The 25,446-nt window shown below is 34.7% G+C and overlaps 1 protein-coding gene across 1 annotated transcript in view; it reads left to right on the forward strand.

Moving 5' to 3' along the window:
- The window catches only part of LOC150110456 (dipeptidyl peptidase 9), a 441,463-nt gene that overhangs the window by 327,514 nt on the left and 88,503 nt on the right, over window positions 1–25,446 (forward strand). Inside the window, exon 16 of the mRNA XM_090393952.1 lies at window positions 13,730–13,832. Within this exon, the coding sequence (XP_090250078.1) occupies window positions 13,730–13,832 (103 nt within the window). The remainder of the gene's footprint in view (window positions 1–13,729; window positions 13,833–25,446) is intronic.

Consider the following 25,446-nt stretch of genomic DNA (forward strand, 5'->3'; position numbering starts at 1 on the left):
GTTTGAGGCTATTTTGTCTACTGGTTCTCTCTTCTAATTCCTCTGAATAGGGGTAATTTAATTCGAAACACCTAGTGTGTGTATTAATCAAAAATGTCTGGAACAATTAGAAATTATTTTAAAAAAATAGCATCAGTCTCTTTTGTATAACTGCATAACAGTTGTCACCTTCTTTAGTTCTTACTGTTTTGTTTACTAGTTTATTTATTTACATCTGAAGTAATGCTGTGCAATTGGGAGGAAACATCGTGTTACTAAGTAAGTAAATGTTAACAACTTATTCCAGTGTTCTGCCTTATAAACTTTAATCGAATGTATTTATCGGTGTGTTAGGTTATTTTTGATTCATGATCTGAACATGACTGTGCATTGACTTCAAAAACAAAATGTTGGGAATTCTGGAGAATGAAGCTCAAGCTGTAAATTTAAATAACTACTGTAAACAATTATATGTGCAATAGATACAATTTCTTATGTTATATTATTCTCCTTATCTTTCTCTGGAAATGTGGCAAATCATATTCTCTATAGATTTGCATCTATTAGTAAAGATTAATTTCTACTATTCTAATATATCTAACTTGTAAATTCTTATGAAATACATATTTAGCCCACCCATGATATCAATGCACTATCAGTTTACAAAAAAATAAATAAATAAAAAATAATTATAATAAAAAATTAACTATTTGACCATTCTAAAGATTACACAATATGAGTTCAAAGAGAGAAAAAAAAATTCTCTTACTCTTTCATTAATATGACTTCTCAAAATAATTGTTCTTGAGATAATATACAAAAGAACATAGGATTCAGCTGATTGTTCTGTAGATTCATTTTAACTATATGGAAAGTTTAACTTCCTTTGCAGTTGTAATTTCAGTAGCTTCCTCTCTGTTTGTTTCAAAATTGGAATGCAATGCAAAATAAATATAACTATAAAAATGGAATAAAACTCGTGTTAAAACTTATTAATTGTAGAATTTTTGCCTAAGTGTCATAGGCATTTTCAGTACAGGATTATACAGGGCATCCCAAAATTCACGCAAGATTTAAATTTATCGCCATTTGTGCGGTAAAGTGTTGCCAACGAGGAAAAAAAAAGAGCGTGACAGTTCAGGGTTATTAAAAATGACCACACACAGCGAAGAGAGTTCGTTGAATGGATTATGGAACAACAACAAGTGGATGCTTATTTTTCGAACAAAATCATCTTCAAGCGATGAGGCTCATTTTCATCTTGATGGCTTCGTTAATCGACAAAATTGTCGCATTTGGGGTTCATAAAATCCATGAGTGATTGTTGAGAAACAAATGCATCCACAGCGTGTCACTGTTTGGTGCGGATTTTGGGCTGGAGGCATCATCGGTCCATTCTTCTTCGAAAATGAGGCTGGTAAGGCAATAACAGTTAATGGTGCTCGCTATCGCGACATGTTAACCCAGTTTTTTGTGCCTAAATTGCAATATATGGATGTGGACGACATGTGGTTTCAACAAGACGGTGCCACCTGCCATACAGCCCAAGAAACAATCAGTTACTGCATGAGTCATTTCCTGGTCGTGTAATTTCCCGTTTTGGTGATCAGAATTGGTCACCCAGATCATGTGACGTAACGGCGTTGGACTTTTTTCTTTGGGATTTTTTGAAGTCTAAGGTTTATGCCAACAAGCCCACGACCACCCACGCCTTGAAGGAGGAAATTGAACGCTGTATCAACGGAATTCAGCCACATTTATGCAAAACGGTCATGGAAAATTTCGACAAAAGAGTGCGTATGTGCCAGCAAAGCCGTGGAGGCCATTTACCCGATATGCTATTCCATGCATAACCCTATACTGTATGCTTTATGAATCAATAAGAAATTACAATTTTTAATTAAAAACCTGTGTTTTCTATCAAAATTACTTCTTGCGTGAATTTTGGGACACCCTGTAGAAGAGTAATCAAACAATAACAGATAATTCTAAAATGTGCCACCTTAGTAGCCAATGTAATGATTAAAAAGGTTTAATTTCCTAACTTAAAAAATTAAATAATAAATTAAAAAAATTAAAAAAAAAATGTGTGTGTGTGTGCACGCACGTACAAAAATAAAGTTAGGTAAGATTAGCAGATTTAAAACTTACTATTTCCCATAAAGGGGGATAGACATAGTGCATCAGATCTGTTTGAGTTTGGATCCAATGGAGTAGTTTCACGTTTCTTTATTAACACCTATGATGCAGTGATAGCATAACTATTGTACAATTATGGTATCACTGCCTCTAACAATGCAGAAGAAATAACTAGCATTCTTATCCCTTATGTACAAGGCATTTCTGAATGCATAGCAAAAGTTTTAAAATATTTTTGTTGCCATTTCATCTCATCAGAAAAAACTAAAAATCTCCACCTTTCTCACTTTGCCTAAGGACAAGCTTCCACCTCTAGATTTTTTAGGTGTCTACCAGATTGCTTGCTGTTGCAGCTTATGTGCCTTTATTCATCTAGAAGAACACAAGTCTTATATGAAATATCATTAAATTTCATGCAATTAAATATTATTCTAGACTTGCTGATTATGCTTTCTGCTAAACATAGAGTTCAGTGGAACAAGACAACAGTCCTTCATAAAAAGTTGTTTCCTAATAGAAAGTATTTATAAAGAAACTTGGGGAAACTACTCCATTTTCCTAACTTAAACAAATCCGATGATCTATGTCTAACCCCTTTATGGGTGATAGTACTTTAAATCCGCTAATCTTTCCTAACTTATTTTTGTGTGTGTTTAATTTGTTTAATATTTTGTTTTTATTATTTCTTTAATTTAAGAAAGAATATTAATTGTTTTAGTTATCTTACATTAGCTACTAAGGTGGCACTTAGTACTGTAGAATTTTTGCCTAAGTGTCATAGACATCTTCAGTACAGGGTAATTGAACAGTAATCAAACAATAATCCTGTACTGAAGATGTCCATGACACTTATTCAAAAATTTTACAATAAATAAATTTTGTCTCAACTATCTGATGAGGATGATCTACAGTTGAAGAAGGAAAGAAGAAAGCAGCAGCTGTACTTTTGTCCAGTGCTTTTTCTCTGTGGTTGAGTTATTTTATAATAAATGAATTTAATGCATCAGTTTTGCCAACCATGGTCTTTTGACCTTTTAGAAAAAGTAGTACACCCATAATATTCAACATAGAACAAAAGTAACAACAGGTCAAATTGTTTTCTTTAAGGTTACCATATGCTGTCATCAGCATTCATAGGAAGAATTTATGAAGACAAAACACGTTGGAATAATTACTTTACTTATTATTAAGAAAATAATGTTCAATGTTTCGACCCCTGTATTGAGGTCATCATCAGAAAAACATACATATGTACAGGCACAAGCTATATGACACTACACAAAAGTAAGATGAATCTAAATGCTTTGTTGTTTATCCCAGCCTGATCTCTGGTAGAGAAAAAAACTTTAAATAAAAATATTACTAAATATGATATATATAAAATTAAAAAATAACTTCACAAAATAAAATAAACTTTTTATACATATCAGTATAATAATATACAAATGATGGTTGGGGGGGGGGGGGGGTGTTTTATAGCAGAACTACATTAAAGAATTTCTAAAATCCTCTCATATTAAGGTTTTCTTCTGTTTGAGATTGTTCTGGATGCTATATGGATTGAAGATAAGTCCTCCAGATTCTTGGAATTATTAATCCATCATTCTTGTTTAGTTTGGATGATGTTTCAGCATTTCACAGGCTTCTTTGGACTTTTTTTCAAACCATATTTTGGTGTGGTGGTAAGGACTCGTGCCTTTCCAGTTAATTCTGTGACATGTTTGAAGTGTGTGGTCTGACAGGCCTGTTTTACCCTTTACCATAGTGGAAGAATTTAATGTGGTGTTTGTGTTCGTCTTTTTTGATTGGGATGGTGCACCCTGTTTTCCCTATGTAAGGTAGGTTGCAGTTGCACTAAATTTTGTAAACCCTTGGGTGGACAAGGCATGAAAGAGGATCTTTGGATGAGCTGTGTAAATTTCTTAATTTTTGCAGTTTGAAGGCTGCCTTAATATTGTATGTATGTAGTGTTCTATCTATTTTTTCTGATATTCCCCCAATTGTATGGTATGGTGGAGGATCTTGTGAATTGTTTTTTATCGTAGCCATTTTTTACAAACCATTTGGTTAATAATTTCATAATCTTTGTTCACTGCCTATTCATTGGATCATATCATTATGGCTATGTGTTTGAGGATGCTGATCACCCCTTGTTTTTGTGTTGGTGATGGTATGAATTTTTATGTATTTATTGGCCTGTGTGTGTGTGTAGGTTTGTGGTAGACCATGCAGGAGAGGCAGCCTGAGGGAAAACATGACAAGTATGTCTTCCTTTTCTAGACATCCCATCCATCTTCCCATGTTGACATAATTAGTGTTACTGAAACAATGAAGATGAAAGCAGGTGAGATTCTTCTAAGTAATAACAACTACAAGATATTATATATTCAGGCAGTGATGATCAGGAAAAGGAAGGAGTACTTCTAGTCTTCATCAGCAAATAATGAATATTCTCTTGAATGGCAGGCAGTATCAAGTAAAGTGATGTGAACAAGCATCATAATGGAAAATTAGACAATGAGACTTATTTGTGTCTATGGTCCAACAGAAAGCTCTGCTAAGGAAGATGTGGAGGAATTTTTCGGGTTATTAGAGAAGGCAGCTGATATAGAGAAAAAGGAAGGTCCTTGTTGGAGATCTAAACAGCAGAGTAGGAAATGAATACCAGACATACAGAAACGTGGAGGGAAAATTTGGAGAAAAGCAGCAAAGTTAATAATAATAATGATAAGTAATTATGATTTCTGTTCAGGACATGGAGTAGCTATCACTAACACCATGTTCTAACATATAGATATGCACAAATTTACATGCAGCGAAGATACAAGAAGTGAGAAAGTCTCATTAACTATGTTATTGTGGTTAGCGATATCCTCATGATAGTTTAGGACATGAAGAATACATGAAATTTAAAATAGAAAGTGAACACCATTTAATTTTGAACAGAATAAAACTAAATATCATTTTGAAAAAAAAAATTATATAAGAATGTTTACAAAAAAAAGGATCAAAGTTAAGCAGCTTTCAAAGGTGAGCTGCAGACTTAAGTATAAAAATATTATTGAAAGAAAAATGAAGGAGTTTGAAAACAAAAATCAAACATTTGAAAGCCTCAATATAAGACTTGGAAGAAAACATTGATTCAGCAAGATGTGATGATGTCTCCAAAAATCAGAGCTCCCGCGGTCGATGCAAGAAGTGAAAAAGACATTCGTGGAAAAGAAGAAAACATATCAAATGTTCCTAACAAATAAATAAGCAAGCTCATACAGCTTGGTATTTTTGTTTCTTACTCTAGATATCATGCCTTTCTCAGATGATTAAATTGAAAAGTAAAAGATAATCTGATATATTAGATTTGACTACAGAGCAGGAAATTATGACCAACAGAACAGTATACTGAGTTGAGTGGAATGGGATCGGTTGCAGGATGGAAAGAATATCGACAGTGCATGGGAAGCATTTTAACAATACTTAAATGATGCGATATCAGAATGCGTCTCGAGAGTTTGAAGAATAAATAGGGTAGGAGTCAAATGATGTGTAATCTTATTAAGCAAGAGATTCAAAAGAAAAGTATGATGTGGAAGGAATACCGTGTGCACAAGGATGACGTTCATTATGAACGTTATAAGCAGCATGCTAGAATAGTTACAACTGTTGTACGGAAAGCAAAGTCTGAATTTGAGAAGACACTGGCTCTGTGTGCTAAAGACAACCCACAAGAATTCTATCGATATGCTGCAAGTAAAAGAAAGAATAACTCTTCTAAATGCAGATGTTGTGAGGGTTACAGATGCAGAAGAGGTTGTTCAGCTAATGAATGCCCATTTTGTTAAAAGCTATCAACCTGGTGTACACAATATTGAGCTCATTGCTACCTCTTCACTAGATGAAGAAACTCAGTTGTATGAGGATTAGGTATTAGAGCTGTAGCACAATCAGATTAAGAATTCAGCAATAAGGACTAATGGGATATCAGCATATGTTCTAAAAGAGTGTTCAGCTGAACTAACTATTCCTTTGACCAGGCTGTTTAGAAATGTATGGTAATTCCATTGAACAAGGTTGGTGCAAAGTATTCAACTATGTATTCAACTGTTGACCAATTAGTAGGCTCAGGAGTGGTGGTGAAGATTTTGGAAAAATTGGTTAGGGCTTGCATTCAGAAATGGGTTGACACTGAATCTCTACTTTGCAATGAACAACATGGGTTTACTAAGGGAAGGTCATGTTTTAGCAACTTGCTCACATTCTATAACAATGTTACCATTGAACAAGACGAGGGGAATGGATACACCACGATACTTTGGGATTTTGCTAAGGCTTTTGACAGAATACAGCATGGTAGACTATTGCACAAATTTGAGAAAATGGGTTTGGGTTATAGAATATTAGCATGGATAAGAGGATGGCTGACTGACAGATATCAAAAAGTGGTATATCAGGAATGTGAGTCTGCAAGATTTGAGGTAACAAGTGGTGTACCACAAGGATTAGTGCTTGGTCCACTGTTATTCAATCTGTATATTAACCTCCCAACCGGCCGGTGTGGATGAAATATTCAACACTCCCTAGCTTTTTTCATGGATCAAAACTTCGTCGGCATTCTACCTTTTATCATGCCATTACCTTCCTCTGCCGTTAGTCTCGTTACGGCTATTCTATAGCCATTAGTGGATTAACTGTTGCTGAGTGACCTTTGTGTCCCTTCCCCCATGTCTTTACGTCTATTGTGTTGCTTAGAATTTCATTTACTGTCCTAAGTTATTTGACCTTTCTTGCCTCTAAAATGATTTATTGTGTCTCTTCCCAAAAATTGAAACGAATTTCACATATGCGAAAAAAATCAATCCTGAAATGACCACTGATCAGCTTTTGCAATGAATCTATTTAGTGATAGTAAATTTGGTGCATTTTATTCTACAAATCAGTGCACTGGAAGAGTTGCACTGATTGTTCTTTCACTTTACGTATAATAATTGAATAATTTTTTTTCGAATTTTAGAATTTTCAAATGTTTGCTTTGAAAATCTTATGTCAAATATTTATATTTTTAAACAATATTTATTGAAATAAATATGTCCTTTTTCTTTCGGTTCTAGCGAAATTGCATTATATGGATCATCACATTTCAGATTTAGAAACGATTTTTTGTTATTCATAACGACAAAATAAAAAAAAAAATGTTAAAATGCTAAATTGCATTACTCGGTTTCCAATCGTTTCTTTTTGGTATCAAAAATTTATATCCAATGATATTTTAGCAGTGATTCTTCGCCTTCGTCATTTATTTATTTATTTGTATTATGCATATTACGATAATATCTAGTGCATAACCTTGTAGATATGTTGAAAATATAATGTGAAAAATATCATATACAGAATGATTCAAAATTCATTCTTTTTCATTTTGAAGATTTTCTAATGCTTCCCCCCCCCCTCCTTATCTTCTCCTAGAACTCACAGGTTTGAAAGCTTTTCTAGACAGCATTCAAAATCAAATACTTCATTTTACCATTTTGACAATAGATATACGGCAATCAGATTGTATTGTGAAGCTCCTAATTCTGTTCTATTTATTTGCAATCTAAAACCAGCTGTTCTACTGTCCGCTGAAATTATGTGAAATTTTAGAAATAATATGCTATATTTTCACCATGCAAAATTGTTTATATGCATACCACACAAAAGAAAGTTCAGTAGTATTATTTGTGTTTGTTTTTCTTTAAAAAAAATCTAAGTATTACTTCTGCTGCTGCTGAAAGCTATTTCTGAAATAATCTACGTCTTCTAAATACTTGGTAATATCCTCTTAGCTGGAGGAAAAGTTGAAGGCTTATTACTCTCAGTGCTATTGAAAAGAAAGGGGAGAACACTAAAGTGCCTCAGGCTGTAGTGCAGAATATGTGAAGAATGTCTTGTTTCCTTTTCGATTGTTGATTACCTATATCCTAACAGAAATACTGATATTTCATTTACATGCTTATACATTATTTATGCCAAAATAATTGCTTAATTTATAATGATCAGTTTTACTTTTATTATCAAAAATTAGAAATTAAATCATACAATTATCTTGAAAAAGAGGATTTGAATTATTTTCAAAGAAAAGGTGCATATGCATTTCATAATCTTTTTTTGGAGGGGGGGGGGGTAATAGACCTAATCAATCTGAGGATATTTCAGATAATTTATTTCATAAATCGTTCGCAAGACAGCTGTTACAAACGTAAATCACTTGAGGAACATACTCATTCATTTTAGTGTAAAATAGTAGCAAAGGTTCAATTACTTTAGATATCTAATCTAGAAGAAAATGTTATGTCTGCTGAGATTAGAATCTTACGTGAATAATTTTTCTGACATGATTTCTCTATTCCTTATAATGTAACCAATTTCCAGATTTTTTTCCCTCCTGCAGGCTATATGCAGTGATTTCTTCTTTGTACTACAAGAAAAAAAATCAGATAACAGGAGAAAAATATGTAGTATTTTCTTTTCCACTGGCTGAATTTACAATGTTCTTTCTTTGTGTTTTGAAGGGAAAGTGCAAATGACTTTTTTCTTACTATTTTTGCTATTATAACACCTCATATAATTATAAGAGTGACATTTTACCGTTTTTCTCCCACACGAGAAACAGAAATAAGGTAGTAATAATATTGTTGATTCTGCCAAACTTCATTGTAGCAGAAATTTTTATTACAAAACTTTGTAATATATATATATATATATATATATATTCATTTTTCTAAATTAACTGACTTAAACCCGAGAATTATAACACAATGACATTTATTTGAAAAAACGCAACATGTTTCGTCAAGAATGACTTCTTCAGGCGATAAGAACATAGAAAGATAATAAAAGACACTTAAATTAACATTGACACACTCTAAAGCTATACAATTATAAAGCCATAATATTCGACTGTAAATTACAGTTATTATGAGCTTGAACTACAGTCCGAGTTAAAGTTCTATTGTTGTACACCTGTGCGTGTGTGGAATCACGCGATCTCCAGTATCTAATAGTAGAGTTGAAAGAGTGCCAAATTATAGCTAAGATTATTATTCAAATGAAAAGGGTCTAAGGTGATTTCCCTTGACTCGACAATGCGGCGCTCTATTTCATCATGGCTGATGTGTAGGTTTGAAGTCAATGTCCAATTTATTTCATGTTGGTGTCCTTCGTTGTTCGTGTTTATTGAAAGCAGGACATGGCCCGACAGAGCAGTTGCTCTGGTTCTCTTATAAGCAATGTCTCTCTGATGCTCTTCGAGACGTAGTAAGATAGATTTCTCTGTCTGCCCATAGTAAGGCTTTCCGCATTCACAAGTGACCTTGTATACACCTGGGAATTGTAGAAGGTTGTGAGGTTGTTTATAGTTGTTGAAGCGTGATATTATTTAATAGTACGTTTCATATATATATATATATATATATATATCCGAAATAAGAAATTTGGAACCCATATCACATCAATGTTGAGTGTTGGCAAGGTGAAAATGTTCCCGTTATTATTTATATATTTCATTTATTAACTAGGGGGCTATGCCCAACCCCCCGTGTTCCGGTATGGTAGACCAGTTCTTCTTCAATTGTGATAACTCGAAAGGGGGTTCCGCCCCTGTATTCTGATGACTCAAATTTTGAAGACTCGACACTCAGGGTAGCCCCTGAGTTTCAAAACGTTTCGATAAACATGACATAAAAAAGGCTTATCATTTTATATATATATATAGGGTAGATTTTATTTCATTATTATTTATTGTTTTGATGAAATGCTTTACCTGGAATACTCTTTCAAGTTTCTCTGTGTCATAAAAATAACTTAAAAATTAGCCTTCAAGATGAAACAGAAACAGTGCATTCGGGTATCCCTCTATCAATATTTGTAGTCCTGAAAAGGACTGTTTTGATGGCCTTGAAAACAAACATTTTTTATTTCATGCTGTTCAGAATTTAAAATTCTTGAACAGCATGGAACACCTTGAAGCAAGGGTAAACACACAAAGCAGTTTTACACTCAGGGCACCAGATTTTTTGTTTCCTTTCTGATATTTTTTTTATTACATACATAATATTTGCGTGCAGGTTTTTTTTTTTTTAGCCGTTGGTGGTAGATTTTCGGGATAATGGTTGGAGTTAGCAGCGTTCAACCTCAGATGTCTGGCAGAATTTCCTGTTTTTCTGCTTGCTGAAGAAGGTGCATGTTCATGCAGCAATGCTTTCGCAATTTCTATTCTGTATTCTAGATATGTTATGGTAGACAAACATTTTTTCTTGAACAGGAGGAAACTGTTCCAAATAACAAAATCCAAACACTTCAAAATTCAAATAACATGTCCAAACACTTTTTTGTAATATTTTTTATGCTGTTTCCTCATTACAGAGTAGAATGATAGCTGTTGATCGCACCTGTCGACTCAACCCATAGTGTCGTTGTATGCACACACAGCAATGGGTTTTTCTTTCTTCAAACCATGCTTCTCCACGGATTCTGTTGATGGATTGTACAGGAAGATAGCAGAAAAACATCTTTTTTTGGCTTTCCAACGTAGTGTAAAGACTTTCCCTCGCTGATAAGTTCGGATTTCCCCCTTCGATAGCTTTCCTGAAGCCAGATCTGGAGGCATATCTCACCTTTTTACATTTACAGTACCATAACATCTGTACGATGCTGTAAAAGCAAATCAGCGAGTTCAGGACACATATATAGTAATTATCCATTATAATGCAGTAACCTTTCCCCAGTAAAGGGTCTAGTAACTGCATTACTGCATGCATCGACAAGGGGAGATCCGAATATTTATCGTGCTTGATTACAGTTTGCTTTCCCGTATAAAGTTTGAAATCCCAAAGATATCCACTTTCCGATTTGCAAAGCATAAAAAATTTTACTCCATACTTCACTTTCTTTTTGGGAATATACTGCTTACATTTCAGTCCACCTTTGAATGGCATAAGGCTTTCATCGATACTCAAGTCTCTCAGGAATGTAGAGTGATCTACATTTTTGACGGATTTTCATCAGAAAATCATAAATTTTGTTGAGGACTGGGCAAGGATGTGTTGCCTGATCGTATTCCTCATTATTCTGAAAATGCAAATACTTCATGATGAGACTGAATTGTTTTTCAGTCATAACATCACGAAACATTGGTGTGTTCAGAATCCAGTCTGTAGACCAATACATTTCGAGAGTGGGCTTTCGAAATGTATTTCGAAACTTCGGGTTTTCCACTTTCTTTATTCTGATATTGCATTTGAAGGATGACAGTGATTTTAAATATTAATTTCACCTATATCCGAATATCACATAATTTCCTGATTTATAATAATCAGGAAATATGTATATTGTCTGATTTATAATTTGCTAATTTATAATAATCACCACATAGTTTCAGTATCAAAAAATTAAAGTTATGTGGAACAATTACTAGAGAAAAATAACGAATTAAATAAAAACTGTACCTATGTTTCATAACAGTTTTCGGGTGTGTGATAGTAATGCAACGGGGGGGGGGGGTTAAACTATCAGAGGCGAAATAAAGTTCAATTCTATTGTAAAAATATGGAAATGAAATTTCACATTTGATATACATATTTTGAATGATAAAAATAAGCAAATGTATCGCTTACTTTAAAAATTGGAGAATAAAATATCTGAATTATGCAGAAAATATAAATTTAAATCATAACTGTTAATTTCATTTTGTAATGACCAGTTATACAAGGAAACCAAGAAAGTGAAAGTACAGATTACTATACAACATGAAGAAAAAATTTAGTAATATGATTAAAGAATTTCATGTTATTCTCTATAAAGCAAAGTTGCTCAAGCGTGTCCTAAAGGAAATCTGTTAAGTATTATTCGATTTCGATGGTTTTGTACAAAAATAAAATTAATATAATCTAGAACGTCAGCAGCCGGTTTTCTTTTCTTTTTTTAAAAGAATATTTCAAATAATTATCGTGAATTAATTTCTTTGAGAACAAAGAAAAATCTTTTGTCTAGTAAGCGATTAGAAAAAAATTAGCGCAAAAAAAATAAAAAATTAAATTCGTTCTCCAAGGTAAGGCAATATTTAAGTGAAGAAATTATGCAAGACCTTTATTTTGTCCAGAAATTAAAATTGAATTGTACAATAAAAAGAGAAAACAAAAATATAAATAATTTCTCTATTTTTAGTCTATCATATATAACTAAAATCCAGTTCACCAGCATGGAACAAGAAAGTCCGTTTCTTGTTATACGCAACTGAGAGGCATCTACGAACGGGAGATAATCCGATTAACCGTTCTCTTCAGCGTGAGGGTTTATCACACCTTCTAATGGACATGACAGTCAAATTGCACTTCTTATCCAGGTTCTTTAAACAGGTGGGCTGAATCATATCCAGATTTAGTTGGACGTCTATAGACGTCCTAGCCGGTATAGGGAGGTTAATGATATTGGGTAGGATTTGACAAGTGACATATAGCTATTTGCTGATGATGCAAAGATAGGTAGGGTAATCAGGAATGCTGCTGATATGCAGTACTTGCAGAATGATTTGAATAGGCTGGAATTATGGGCATGGGAGAATGGGTGTCAGCTCAATGTCAATAAATGTAAGTCATTCACTTCGGTGTGATTAGATGTCCAATGTCGTATTATATTGGTGGGGTTATGCTAGAAGAAACTGATGAGGCTAGGGATCTTAGAGTGTTAGTAGATAGGAAGTTGAAGTTCAGGGGCCATGTGGCAAAGATTGCAAACACAACTCAAAAGATATTTGCAATGCTGAAATGAACATTCACATGTAAAGATAAGGATGTCATTTTGCCTCTTTATAAGGCCTTGATAAGACCTCACTTGGACTATTGAGCTCAGGTCTGGTCTCCTGCTTTCCATTGTGATTCTAATATATTGGAGAGAGTACAAAGGAGAGTGTTAAAAATGATATCAGGATTGTGGAATACTGATTATGAAGACAGATTGAGAATTTGTAGACTGCAAACAGGAGAAAGAGGGGTGATATGATTGAGACTTACAAACTTCTGAAAGGGTCATAGAGTATTTCAATTGATGGAATTTTTCGATATATGGAGGGTAGGGGAAGGACAAGAGGACATCCTTGGAAGCTGAGAATGGAGACTGCTAAGAAGGGGTGAGGGTTAGATTTTTCTCTCAGAGGGTGGTGCGTGATTGGAATGGATTGCCATTGGATGTTGTGAGTGCAAGCAGTATGAATGAATTCAAGAATAAGTAATAGCTGGTGTATGTGTATAGTATGTGGCTTCCCTCGATGAATTTCTGACTACATGGAGGTCTCTCTTAATAATAATATATCATTTAAAGTCACATACAGTTGACTGGGATTGAGTTATAAGATTTTTGAATTTATTTGATCAGCGTAAACTTCTGATGTAAGATTCTGAGCAGATATACTTGTAAAGAATTTTTAGAGCATTTTCATCTCTACGTTAATGTAGTTGCTTGTCATTTGCATGAGCTAATATTATGATAGCATTGACCATTCTATAATTTTCATTGATGGAAAGATAGTAAATCAGTATTTTAAATTTATTGCTTTCTTTTATTTTACTTCCTTTTCTTACAGGGTACAGTAGAGATTTGGGATCAGGTTGAAGTATTAACTTGGCTTTCTAGAACAGCTGGGTATATTGATATGAAGAGGATTGCTATTCATGGCTGGTCTTATGGTATGAATACTTTTAAGGAAAATTTAGTTTTCCCAGAGAATTATTTTTTTTTGCCCTCATTTTTTTGGTAGAGTATATATATATATCTTTTATATCTCTATAAAATGAGAAGACTAATCTTATGAACAGAATTAAAGATTCTGGGCATGCTGCTAATTCTTTTCCACAGAACACTGATCTCCTTGCCATTTGAACATCAATTGCATCAAAACACTGTCCTTTCTCGTGAGAGAGGCATTTCAGTTCACTTCATCTTTTATAATTCTCAGATCTCCTGATGAGGTAATATTCCTCTTCTTGAGCCGACTTACCCATCTGGCACAGAAACTAATATTCTTATCTTTTCACAGTGCTCCTGTTCACTTGTGCTACTCCCAACACTGTATAAATCTCACATTTACTCAGTCTTAAAGCCTATTTTCACATTTGGGTGGTGCATCAAAGTCATCCCTAAACATAATTGGTGTTATCCAGAAGGCAGCGATCAGCTTAATATATCTCACACAAGTGCTCTCCACTTGCTTGCTGACAGACATTTTGCTTCTGCTTTTTTGCCTCTTCCGTAGTTATTTTCATTGGTGCCATTCCATTGAAATGGCCATTGTCATCCTTTCATCATACTAAAGTTCAACTTCAAATTTACTTCAAAATCACCTTCTCATCCTCCTCTTTCATTCATTCTGCCTCTGTTGGAAAAATCTTCACACTTTTTTTGCCAAGTACTGCAACTTCCTGCTATTCAATGAACATGCGCATAGGCGCTCTCTTTTTCCTTCTCTTTCATCCATTATTGTTCTACTCCACATTTTACGATCTCTTATGGGTATAAATAAATAAAAATTGTGTGTGTGTGTGTGTATACATTGTATTTTTTTTTTTTTTTTTTTTTTTTTTTTTTTTTTTGTTGTTGTTGTTGTTGTTGTTTTCCCTCTATCCCCATGGCCATGATATTTTTCAGCTACATAATATAAGAATCTGTTTGTAGAGCGGAATATTTTATTTTGCATTCTGCTCCTAATACAATTAGATCGCAGGTATATTTATTCTATTTTTCTTACGTTTTCAGTTAGTATCCCTTTCCTCTTATTCTACTTAATTCTGACTCAACTAATTTTGTTTTTTGTGTATAGTACTATTTAGGTTTTGTTATGATCAACAAATGTGTTTAGTTTTCACTGCTTGTCTGGTCAAAAAAAAAAAAAAGAAAAGAGACTTTAAGAATAAGTCTAGTATTTTAAGTCTCATTTCAATCTTTATTATTTCCTTTCTCTGGTAACTTATATACTGTTACATATATATATCAAGCCTGCATAACTTGTCTTTGAGGGCCAAACCCAACTTGGACCACCTGACCAAGGGCCAGATCACTTCAGACCTTGAATCTTAACAGCTAAACTTAATTAAATTTGATAGTAGGTCTACAGTAAATGCTAATTAATATGCATATTTAAATTTTATAGAGTTACAATTAAAAGTATAATCAAAATTATTTACAAACAGATATAGCTGCAAAATTTCTCAATAAAAACCACTTAAACATAAACACAAAGTTTACTAATAATTTCACTGAGAATATCACACTTATTATCGGTGAAATATCAGTGACTGAATGTCACAATGTGACACATTGCATTTCTTTGTTGCCACTATCTTATCAAAGTTTGGTGTGATGTTTGAAGTGGCTGTTCTTAATATGCCTCTAAAATGATATCACTTAAAGGTGAACGCTGTTTGGTTTTGTTCAAGTTCATGAACGAAAATGTTTGTTCACAAGTATATGTGCTCCCAAACATATACAAAATACCTGATAGGTAGTATCCAACAAACTTTTAAATTTATCCTGATCCAGAATAGAATAAAACTCTTCTAAAGTACTCTCCCTATGCTTGACCCGATAGTTTTCAGAACACTGGAGATCAATAACTTCCATCTGGAGTTCGACAGGTAGATTTCCTGCTTCGACAGAAAATGGATCCTCAATCACTTTTATGCGGACTTCGTCTTCATTACTCAATGGCATTCTTTACTGAAACTCCTCACTTAGAAGTGATATGTGCTTCTTATATTTTCCACCCACCATTGAATGATATTTTGATGGAATATTCTGTCGACAAGTTAAGAAATGTGACATATTTCCCCTTAGCAAGTTGATTTTCAAATAAACTTAAATTTCATTTTGAATACCTTTATAAGAGACATTAACTGAAAAACAAACTTAATTTTTCCTTGAAGCTGTAAGTTAAGGTCATTCAAGTGACCCAAAATGTCACACAAGAAAAATAAATCTTGATTCCATTCTTCATCCATTATTTCTGGGAATTTTTCCATATCTTCTTGAGATTCCAAAAATTCAACTAATTCATTTTTTAGAGCGACAAAGCATGACAAAACTTTACCATGGCTCAACCAACGTACATCAGTGTGGTATGGTAGATCCCCGTACTCTGCATCATTTTCTTCTAGAAACGCCTGAAACATTCTGTGTTTCAAACCCCGAGCTCGAATATAGTTGACCAGAGCAAATACTACTTTAATCACGTGATCAAACTGCAAAATCTTTGAACATAATATCTGCTGATGAATTAGGCAGTGAAATTTTGTCAATGGTTTACCTGCATACTGTTCAATAAATGTTACAGCAGCACCACCAACATTTTTTCCACATATAGATGTGACACCATCAGTGCAAACTGCTACTGAATTCTTGAAATTTAAGGATAGTTTGTCGATTACACACATCTTTACATTTTCTGCGATCTCCTTTCCTGTTGTTCTTCCTTTCATTGAACACAAACTAGCAAGCTTCTCTGTCACCTCAAAATTCTTATTAACGCCTATTACATATATTAAAATTAAAAGAAAAAGAGATTCCATGCTCATGCAAATTGTCTTACTTTGGACAGACAGGTAGGTCTGTTCAGAAATGAATCTCGGAACATCAAGACCACATTTCACTTTTTAAACCGCAGAAATCTGGCCTCTCTCAACACGGAATTGAAAATCCAAACCATAGGATCCATTGGGAAAAGTCTAAACTTTTACATAGATCTTTATATAAACATGAACGTTTATACAAAGAAAGTTCTGAAGCTCCACTACATAGACCAAACCAGATATATATAAATAAATAAAAAAGATTTATATATATATACAGGGTGTTCGGGATAAATTTGACATATTTATAATTAATTATATTTTTCCGTAAGTTACATGTATTAACACACACTTCTCTTCATTTAAAAGTTTGGACCCTTCTTCATTCATATACAAGATGTCAGAAAGGATGGATAGCTGGAACCCACCTGAATCATGGAAGAGAATAACTTGTATCATGATGATTCGTGCCCGCCATCAAAATAAGGATATTACGACTGCTGCCCAATGCTCCCTGAATACAGTAAAAACAATCAGGCATGAACTAGAGACTTGCAATGGTGACTACGAGGATGTAGCAAGAAGAAAGATCCCTAGCAGACGATCTGATTGCGTTCGTACAGCAGAATTCCTCGCAAATCTGCAGGAACAGGTGTTGAAGAACCCTGGCATTGGAATTCGGGCTTTGTTCGTGGAGTTGCTAACTGTAGTCAAGCCCTGGATAACAAGGGTAGCCAATGGTAGGCCGTATGTATGGCAGCAGGATTCGGCCCCTTGCCACACCTCTGGGAAAAGTCAAAAATGGTTGTCTGAAAATTTCTACGACTTCACCAGTCCAAATGTTTGGCCTCCAAACTCCCCAGACCTTAACCCCATGGATTATTTTGTATGGGGTGCAGTTGAAAAAGACACCAATCGCACTTCCAGTAATACAAAAGCCCAGTTAATGGATAAAATTAAAACAGTTTTTGCGGCCCTTCCCAGGGAGACTGTAGCATCAGCTTGTTCGAGGTTCCGAAGCAGAATTGAAGCTGTGATCGATGCTAATGGTGGTTATTTTGAGTAAATCTTGTTGATAGTATTGTAATTAACTCTGCCTGTAATGTTTTTTTGTCAATTCATTAAATTTAATAGATACAAAGAAGATTTTCTTTTTCCTTACGAAACTGTCAAATTTATCCCGAACACCCTGTATATGCATGGAGGTTCATTTACTCGGTTGTTAAACATATTTTTAAAAGAATTGAATGACATAAACCGAGAAAAAAGGAAAAAGGTTTAATAGTATCACATGACTAGTTTTGGCTTTTTACAGTCTTCTTCAGGTGTTTTTATAAAAGAAAAGAAAAAACTATAATTCAGTGATTTGTTGGGTGATGCGTGTGTACTGTATGCACACACTCACCCAACAATGTGGCCAACAAAGGAACAGCTTTGAATACGTTAACTACAACGTATTCACTGTAAATATGTATAGTGACTTTCCTGTGCTGTTCACAGTTTTTATCTTCAATGTTTAATTTTTTTTCTTTTCTTTTATAAAACACCTCAAGAAGGCTGTAAAAAGCCGAAACTAGTCATGTGACACTGTTAAACCTTTTTTTGCGGTTTATGTCATTCAATTCTTTTAAAAATATATATGTATACAGTAGGGTCTCTTTTTATGTGGTAGATACGTTCCACAGAAAACTGCATATAAAAAATCACACAAAAAAAGGCATAACTTACGTTGAAAAATCAGGGATACGTTCTATAATTTTCTAAAATCACATGAAACCGAAGCAATGAATTAAAATAAACCTAAAATCGCATTAAAAAAGTTTATGAAAATTCAGGAAAATAAGAATGTTTAAGTTGGTTTTAAAGCTTTATTCATTAAATTTTATTGAAAAGTAACTTTTTTTTTTTTTTTAACATATTGTCATCAGAATTATCATTGCTATTAGACAATATTCGGCAACATTTGCGAACTGGTGCAAAATCATTTTCATCACTAGAAGAGATAGTCAGCGCATCAGATCTATATGGTAAAGGCAATGGTCTTCACGAACAGAATTAGCTTCGCTCTCATTCTGTGCTGATTTTTTTTTCTGCTGACAATGTAATCAGCGATTAAACTTTGCAATGATGATTTCACTAATTTTTTATACAGCTCACGATATCCAGACATACAGTTCTTCAGCTCACGTTGAAATTTAAAGGCTTGTTCGAAATTTGTGTCATTAACAAGAAAATGATTTTCCAATTTATTGCACAGTTCAAGACCTTGAATAATATTTGCAGTGAGGGGGACAGGTTTTTCTTCTGCTTCACTGCCGTTTTCTGAATCTTCGACGATATCTAAAGTTAATCGATATCCAATAATATCATAGTCACTTAAGGCATTATCCACAAGCAATTCGTCTACATCGTTCTGGCTAAATGTATTAAAACCTTCTCCACCAATTTCATGTGCCAATGTAATGATTTCAGCTGATAATGTAGATGTTTGCATGGTTGCACTGTTTGCAATACATCTAGGCCAAGCTGCTTTCCAGCAAGCATTTACAGTTTGTGGTCTTATTTCAGCGATAGCAGATGCAACATGATTTAAGCAGTCCAAAATAGAAAATTTTTTTCCAAACGTCAGTTACTGTTAATGATTCAATTTCTAGTTTAGCCAATATAAATTGAAAAGTATGCTTATCATAATATTTTTTAAAAGTAGCAATTATGCCTCGATCTAATGGCTGAATAACGCTTGTTGTATTGGGTGGAAAAAACACTACCTGCACATTCGGATGTTCTAAATGCAGATGACTTGGTGCATTGTCAACAATTAATAAAACTTTAAAATTGAGAGCTTTTTGCTTCATATATGTTTCCACTTCTGGTACAAAGCAATTATTGAACCATTCAGTAAATATAGCAGTTGTTACCCAGGCCTTTGTATTAGCCATCCAATGTACCGGCAGCTGTTTTAGATCTTTGCCTTTTAGAGCACGTGGTCTTAGAAATCGATTTACTAGAAGGGGTTTCACCATTAGATCTCCTGATGCATTGCTACAAAGTAACAATGTTACTCGATCTTTGCTTGCTTTAAACCCACTTGCTTTTTTCTCAGACTTTGCGATGTAAGTTCGACTAGGCAGCTTCTTCCAAAACAATCCTGTTTCATCAGCGTTAAACACTTGATCAGGACAATATACATCATCTTTAATAATTTTGGCTAACTTCTCTTGAAAATTTTTGGCTGCTGCTTCATCTGCTGCTGCAACCTCGCCTGTAATCTTCACTTTATGAAGTGCATTCCTTTTTAAAAACCCAGTTAACCATCCTTTGCTAGCTGAAAATTCTTTATCAGCTGGGAGGCAGAAGTAGATGGCTCCAATTGCTTCATCTATTCATATAACCGAAGAGCTTTTTGTTTAATTAAATAACCACTTGTAGGAATTCCCTTTTGAGTTAATTCTTCAATCCAAATTACGTGCGCTCGTTCCGTGTTTTCTAATAAAGCATCTCTTGAGTACGATGATAATTTGGCACTTAGTTTTGTGCCAGAAATGACAGATTTTTTTATTTTGACTTCATTCTTTTTAATTGCTCTTATAGTAGATTCGCCTAAATTAAAATGTTTACCAATCACCATAGATCCCTCTCCTTTTGCTAAGCGATCTAAAATTGTAATTTTCATTTCCAAAGAAATTGCTTTTCTTTGGTGCTTTTTTCTCCATTGGGCCAAATTTAATTAATTATTAATTAATAATTAATGATCAATTATTAATTAATAATAAAAATCAGCTAAATTAATTATTAATGAATACATTACAAAATAACCAAGGTGTTACATGAAAATTTCAGGATTTGTGAAGTGTTTCCGTCATAGGAAAAGTTTGGGAAACGCTGGATTACACTGTTATCGGAATGAATTCGCCTTCTGTGGACGTGCACCACATAACTTCAAATCTGCATAAAAAAGATCTGCATAAAAAGAGACCTGTGTGTGTGTGTGTGTGTGTGTGTGTGTGTGTGTGTGTGTGTGTGTGTGTGTGTGTGTGTGTGTTTCGCTTGGATATCTCCATTTACTGATACTTATCATGGGAGGTTCACTTCTGGCACACGCTTTCAAAAATTTCCTACATATGCATTCACTGGTCTCACTCTCTTTCCACAAATCTTTCACTCTTCATAACAAATACATCTCTCACACACACTGAAATGAACAGAATCCCACATGTTAGTTCACTCTCGATTGTTATACTTTGCATCTACACAACAACAAACAATGCACTTCAGTATATCATATATCATCTTGAATTTGCTCATAGTCAGTACACTCACCACTGCACTCTCACTATCTGCTGACAAAAAACAAAAAACACATTAAGTAAAAAATACCAGACATTCTTTGTAAATGCCATTTCTCTTTCTCTAATATACTTATACCTTATTATTAGCAGTGGCAGTAGTTCATGTCCTCCAGTGCTTTAGCTGTACTCATTACAGGAAGTTCCTTCTATTCTTGCTTTTGGCCTTCCAACCCATAGATGTGCACCAAACATATCACTAAAGATCCTCACACTGGCATGGAAACATATATTCCCCACACCACTCTGAACTGCTATTCCCTACTTTGGTTCTCCAAAAGATGTGCCAAGGCTGTACAACTTAAAAAACAAACATACCATAACTGGCTCACATCAAGAACTCTATCCTCCTTTGGTGCTTATACTCAAACCCTAAATAGATGCAAGAAAATTATCAATGCTTCCAAAACAGAGTTTGAAAGAACAAAAAGCAGAAAATTAGCAGCCTGTCCGAACACCAGCCGAGCCTTTTGGTCTCTTGCCAAAGCAAGTGACTGTAACTTCTGCCCAACACTATTCCCGCCCCTATTATACCCAGATGGCTCTACTGCATCATCACCCACAGAAAAAGCCAATCTTCTGGCTTCACACTTCGCTTCCAATGCACACATAACTGACAATGGTAAATGTCCCCAATCATATCAGATGCCCAACATACAATTCCCCCTATATCCTTTTGCCAGAAAGAGACCAGAAAAATACTGTTCAAATTGGACAAAAAAAAAAAAAAAGAAGAAGAAGAAGTCCCCTGGCCCAGATGACATTCTTTAAATTATCCTGAAGGTTTTGCACATTGTATATACTCTCTTACTCCACTGGTATCTATCCCACAGCCTGGAAATTGGCCTATTTTCATCCCATTCCCAAGAAGGGTGACAAATCACTACATGGATGTCGCACCATGACAGTGCAATGCATCGCTCTAACTACCATTATGCAGTAGTTAGGGGGATAGATAGGGCGGTAGTTAGATGGAGTCACACGTCCATCTAACTACTGCCCTATTTCACTCACCCCAGTCCTGTCTAAAGTAATGGAGAAAATCATCAGTTCCAACTCCTATACTATCTTGAAGGCACCCATCTAATAAATGACCATCAGTATGGATTCTGGCACTGCAAATCAACAGGAGATCTGTTCACATCTGTCACCCATCTCTGGACAAATGCCATGGAGAAGTTTGGTGAATCTCAAGTAGTTGACTTGATATCTCCAAAGCTTTTGACTGGGTCAGGTCTAGCACAAAGGCTTACTAAGCAAAGTTCCATCATTTGGTTCTCAGGACTTCTACAGTTGGATTGCCAGCTTTCTGTCTGGATGCATTATGTGTAATGGTGGATGGTTCATCCTCTCACCATTCAACTAACCACTCAGCCAAACCAGGCCGGCTTGTTAAAGTATGAAACTTTATGCAAAGTAACATTAAATTGGCATCCAAACTTATCCTGCTCAACTGAGCTGTTCAACTCATCCTGAAGTGACACCATTTTAGTATTCACTGCCATTACTTTCTTTCATTTTGTACCATTTTCAAACAACTGAATATATCCCTTCAGTCCTTGAACCATGTTGTTAACATATCACTTAAATAATAGCAGCACAGAACATTACCTTTCAGCATGCATCACCTTTCTTATGAGACAAAACTCCCTTCTCCACACAGCTTGCTGATATCTATCATTCAGCTATCACCATACCAAGCCACCTTAAGATAACCACATTATTAAAACATTCCGATCTGTTTCAATATTACCCTGCATATTACACAATCAGTCAGATTATGTAATATGTGGTCTCCCTTGGTGAGTCCATGACTCCCTGGAAGTTCTTTGTAATAATAATATAGTAAAATATTTTCTGTTGTTTAGATATTGTTAATAAATTGTATCCTATTGTAATTTTTTTTTCCTTAGTTAATAATACTGAAAATGATGGTGTGTCTTTCACTTGACGGCATCTTACAGTTGAAGAGATATGGATATCTTATTATTAATATTATTATACAGGTATCACCATGGGATCTGAAGACTCACCTTGAAGTCCCACACTGACTATTAGTAACACATTACCTTCTTGTTTCTGCTTATCTGGTGAGCATGCCAGAGCCATTTCATTTTGGTCACTCACCTCTGGATCCTCTCCAAAACTTCCATATTCGGAACCTAGGCAATCAACAATATCTGTGCTGTAGTTCAGATATTGCTGTATTAATGCTTTATAAAGAAGAATAATAACCTCCTTATCTCTATTTGGATGTTCTTCAAATCCGAATATCATTTTTGCTGTAATGTCCGAACTTTTCACTCCCTTTTCACCATTACCCTTAGATCACTAAGTATCATCAATTTCCTGCTGTTCAATTCCTTAAATCTAGTACAAATCATTCTTAATATCATTATCATACAAATTGACCCAACAGCAGCCCATATGCAAAGTCATGTGGTACATCACTAATCACCTGTCTTCTCTTTTATTCATCACCACCATAAACCACTTTCTGATTCTCTTCTCTCTCTCTCCTTGTGAATACCTTTGCACAGTCTAGCAGTATCATGATGTAGCCATTTCTCTTGTCTACTCAACGCTCGTTAAATTACTAAGACAAGACCTCAGCTTCACAGAGCCATGCACTTTCTTATAGGGAATCATGTTGGAAGTTTTTCTACTTGGTTATACTATAAATTAAAGATACTAAGAAATTATATACGTGGTTTAATCCTTTATCCAAGTGTAAGCGAAGTTTGTGCCTGAAATATAAGCAGGACTGGGGCAACTCGTATATAGAAGCTAATGACTTCACATCACTTGCCTCAGTATCCCATAATGCAAAGCACATATCTTTATGGGTATGTATAATGCTCTATATTATGGGAAAGGTCACTACCCAGATGGTTTTGACCTTTATTGAGGTCTTTTCAGTGGGAGCCAGACCCAGAGGTGATAGTAAGGTTGAAGTAATGCTGAAGTCATATTTTCATATACAAGTAGCCAAAAATGTCACACCTTATTATTAAAATGCTCTGGATTAGAGATAGTTGTTGGAAGTTTTTCCACTTGGTTATACTATAAATTAAAGATACTGAGAAATTATATACTTGATTTAATCCTTTATCCAAGTGTAAGCAAACAAAGTTTGTGCCTGAAATATAACACCTGGATCTGGCTCCCACTGATGAGACCAATAAAGGTCGAAGCTGGTCTGGGTAGTGACCCTTCCCATAATGCATAGCAGTATACACATACCCGTAAGGATACGTGCTTTGCATTATGGGATACTAAGGCAAGTGATGTGAAGTCATTAGCTTCTATATATAATTTGCCCCAGTCCTGATTATATTTCAGACACAAACTTTGTTTGCTTACACTTGGATAAAGGATTAAACCAAATATATAATTTCTTGGTATTTTTAGCTTGTAGAGAATCATATATTGGTAGCCAAAAGCTAAGGATGAACTGCATTTTTATCTGTATATGAAAAAGTTTTCATGACTACAGCCAAATGTGGACATAAATTTATTGCCTGCATACTCATAAATTATATCACTCAAAAATATGCTATAAATTTCTTATAAATTAAATTGCAGTACATTTTTGGCAAAAGTTACAAATTTCTTAAGAATGTAGTTAAGGAATCAATGTACAGTGCTTACAGAAAACTATCCAGAGAGACATTTTAGTATGGAATATGTCCACCATGAACTACGATGTAGCTCTCAAAACATTGTACCAAGCTTAGCACCAAGTGATTCAGGAATTCTTGATGCAAACTGGCCCACTCCTCCTTCTGAGCAAGGATAAGGGCCTAGTTTGTTTTCTGGAAGGGAATTTTGAGCATCAGTGAGTCTCCCTATTGCATTCCAAACATGTTCTATGTGACTGAAATCTGCGGAACATGCTGGTCACTCAATTCAATTAATATCCTCTGTCTCCAGAAGTATCTCCAGAATATTCTCCTTTCAAGAATATTCTCACGTAAGCAGTACCACTTTCATGCCAGATGAAGTGTCATCTAGAATCAGAGGAAAGACTAAAACAACTCATCTGTAAAAAGTACATTAGCTCATTGATGTCTTGTCCAATTTTTGTGGATACAACACTACTGTTGAGATATCTGCATACCTGTGCTTGAATAGAGCCCACTTGCAAGCTGACCTGCCGCAGTGTGTCAATTACATTTTGCTGTTATAACCAAAAATCTGTCTTCATGCTCCATGGTAGAGTTGAGGGCAACCTCTTAGCAAGCGTCTAGAACACATTCCATTGGTTTGAAATGCTGCTCAGAGCCTGGATGCAGTGCTATGTGAGATTCCAAACTCTGGCAATATCAGTAATTCTGTGGCCTTCTTCAAGCTTTCCAATAATTCTTCCCCATGTGAAATCATGTAGTGATGTC

The sequence above is a fragment of the Typopeltis vanoorti genome, chromosome 1 (genome assembly GCF_054136105.1).
Source record: "Typopeltis vanoorti isolate ZY-2024b chromosome 1, IOZ_Tvanoo_1.0, whole genome shotgun sequence".
Lineage (NCBI taxonomy): Eukaryota > Metazoa > Arthropoda > Arachnida > Uropygi > Thelyphonidae > Typopeltis > Typopeltis vanoorti.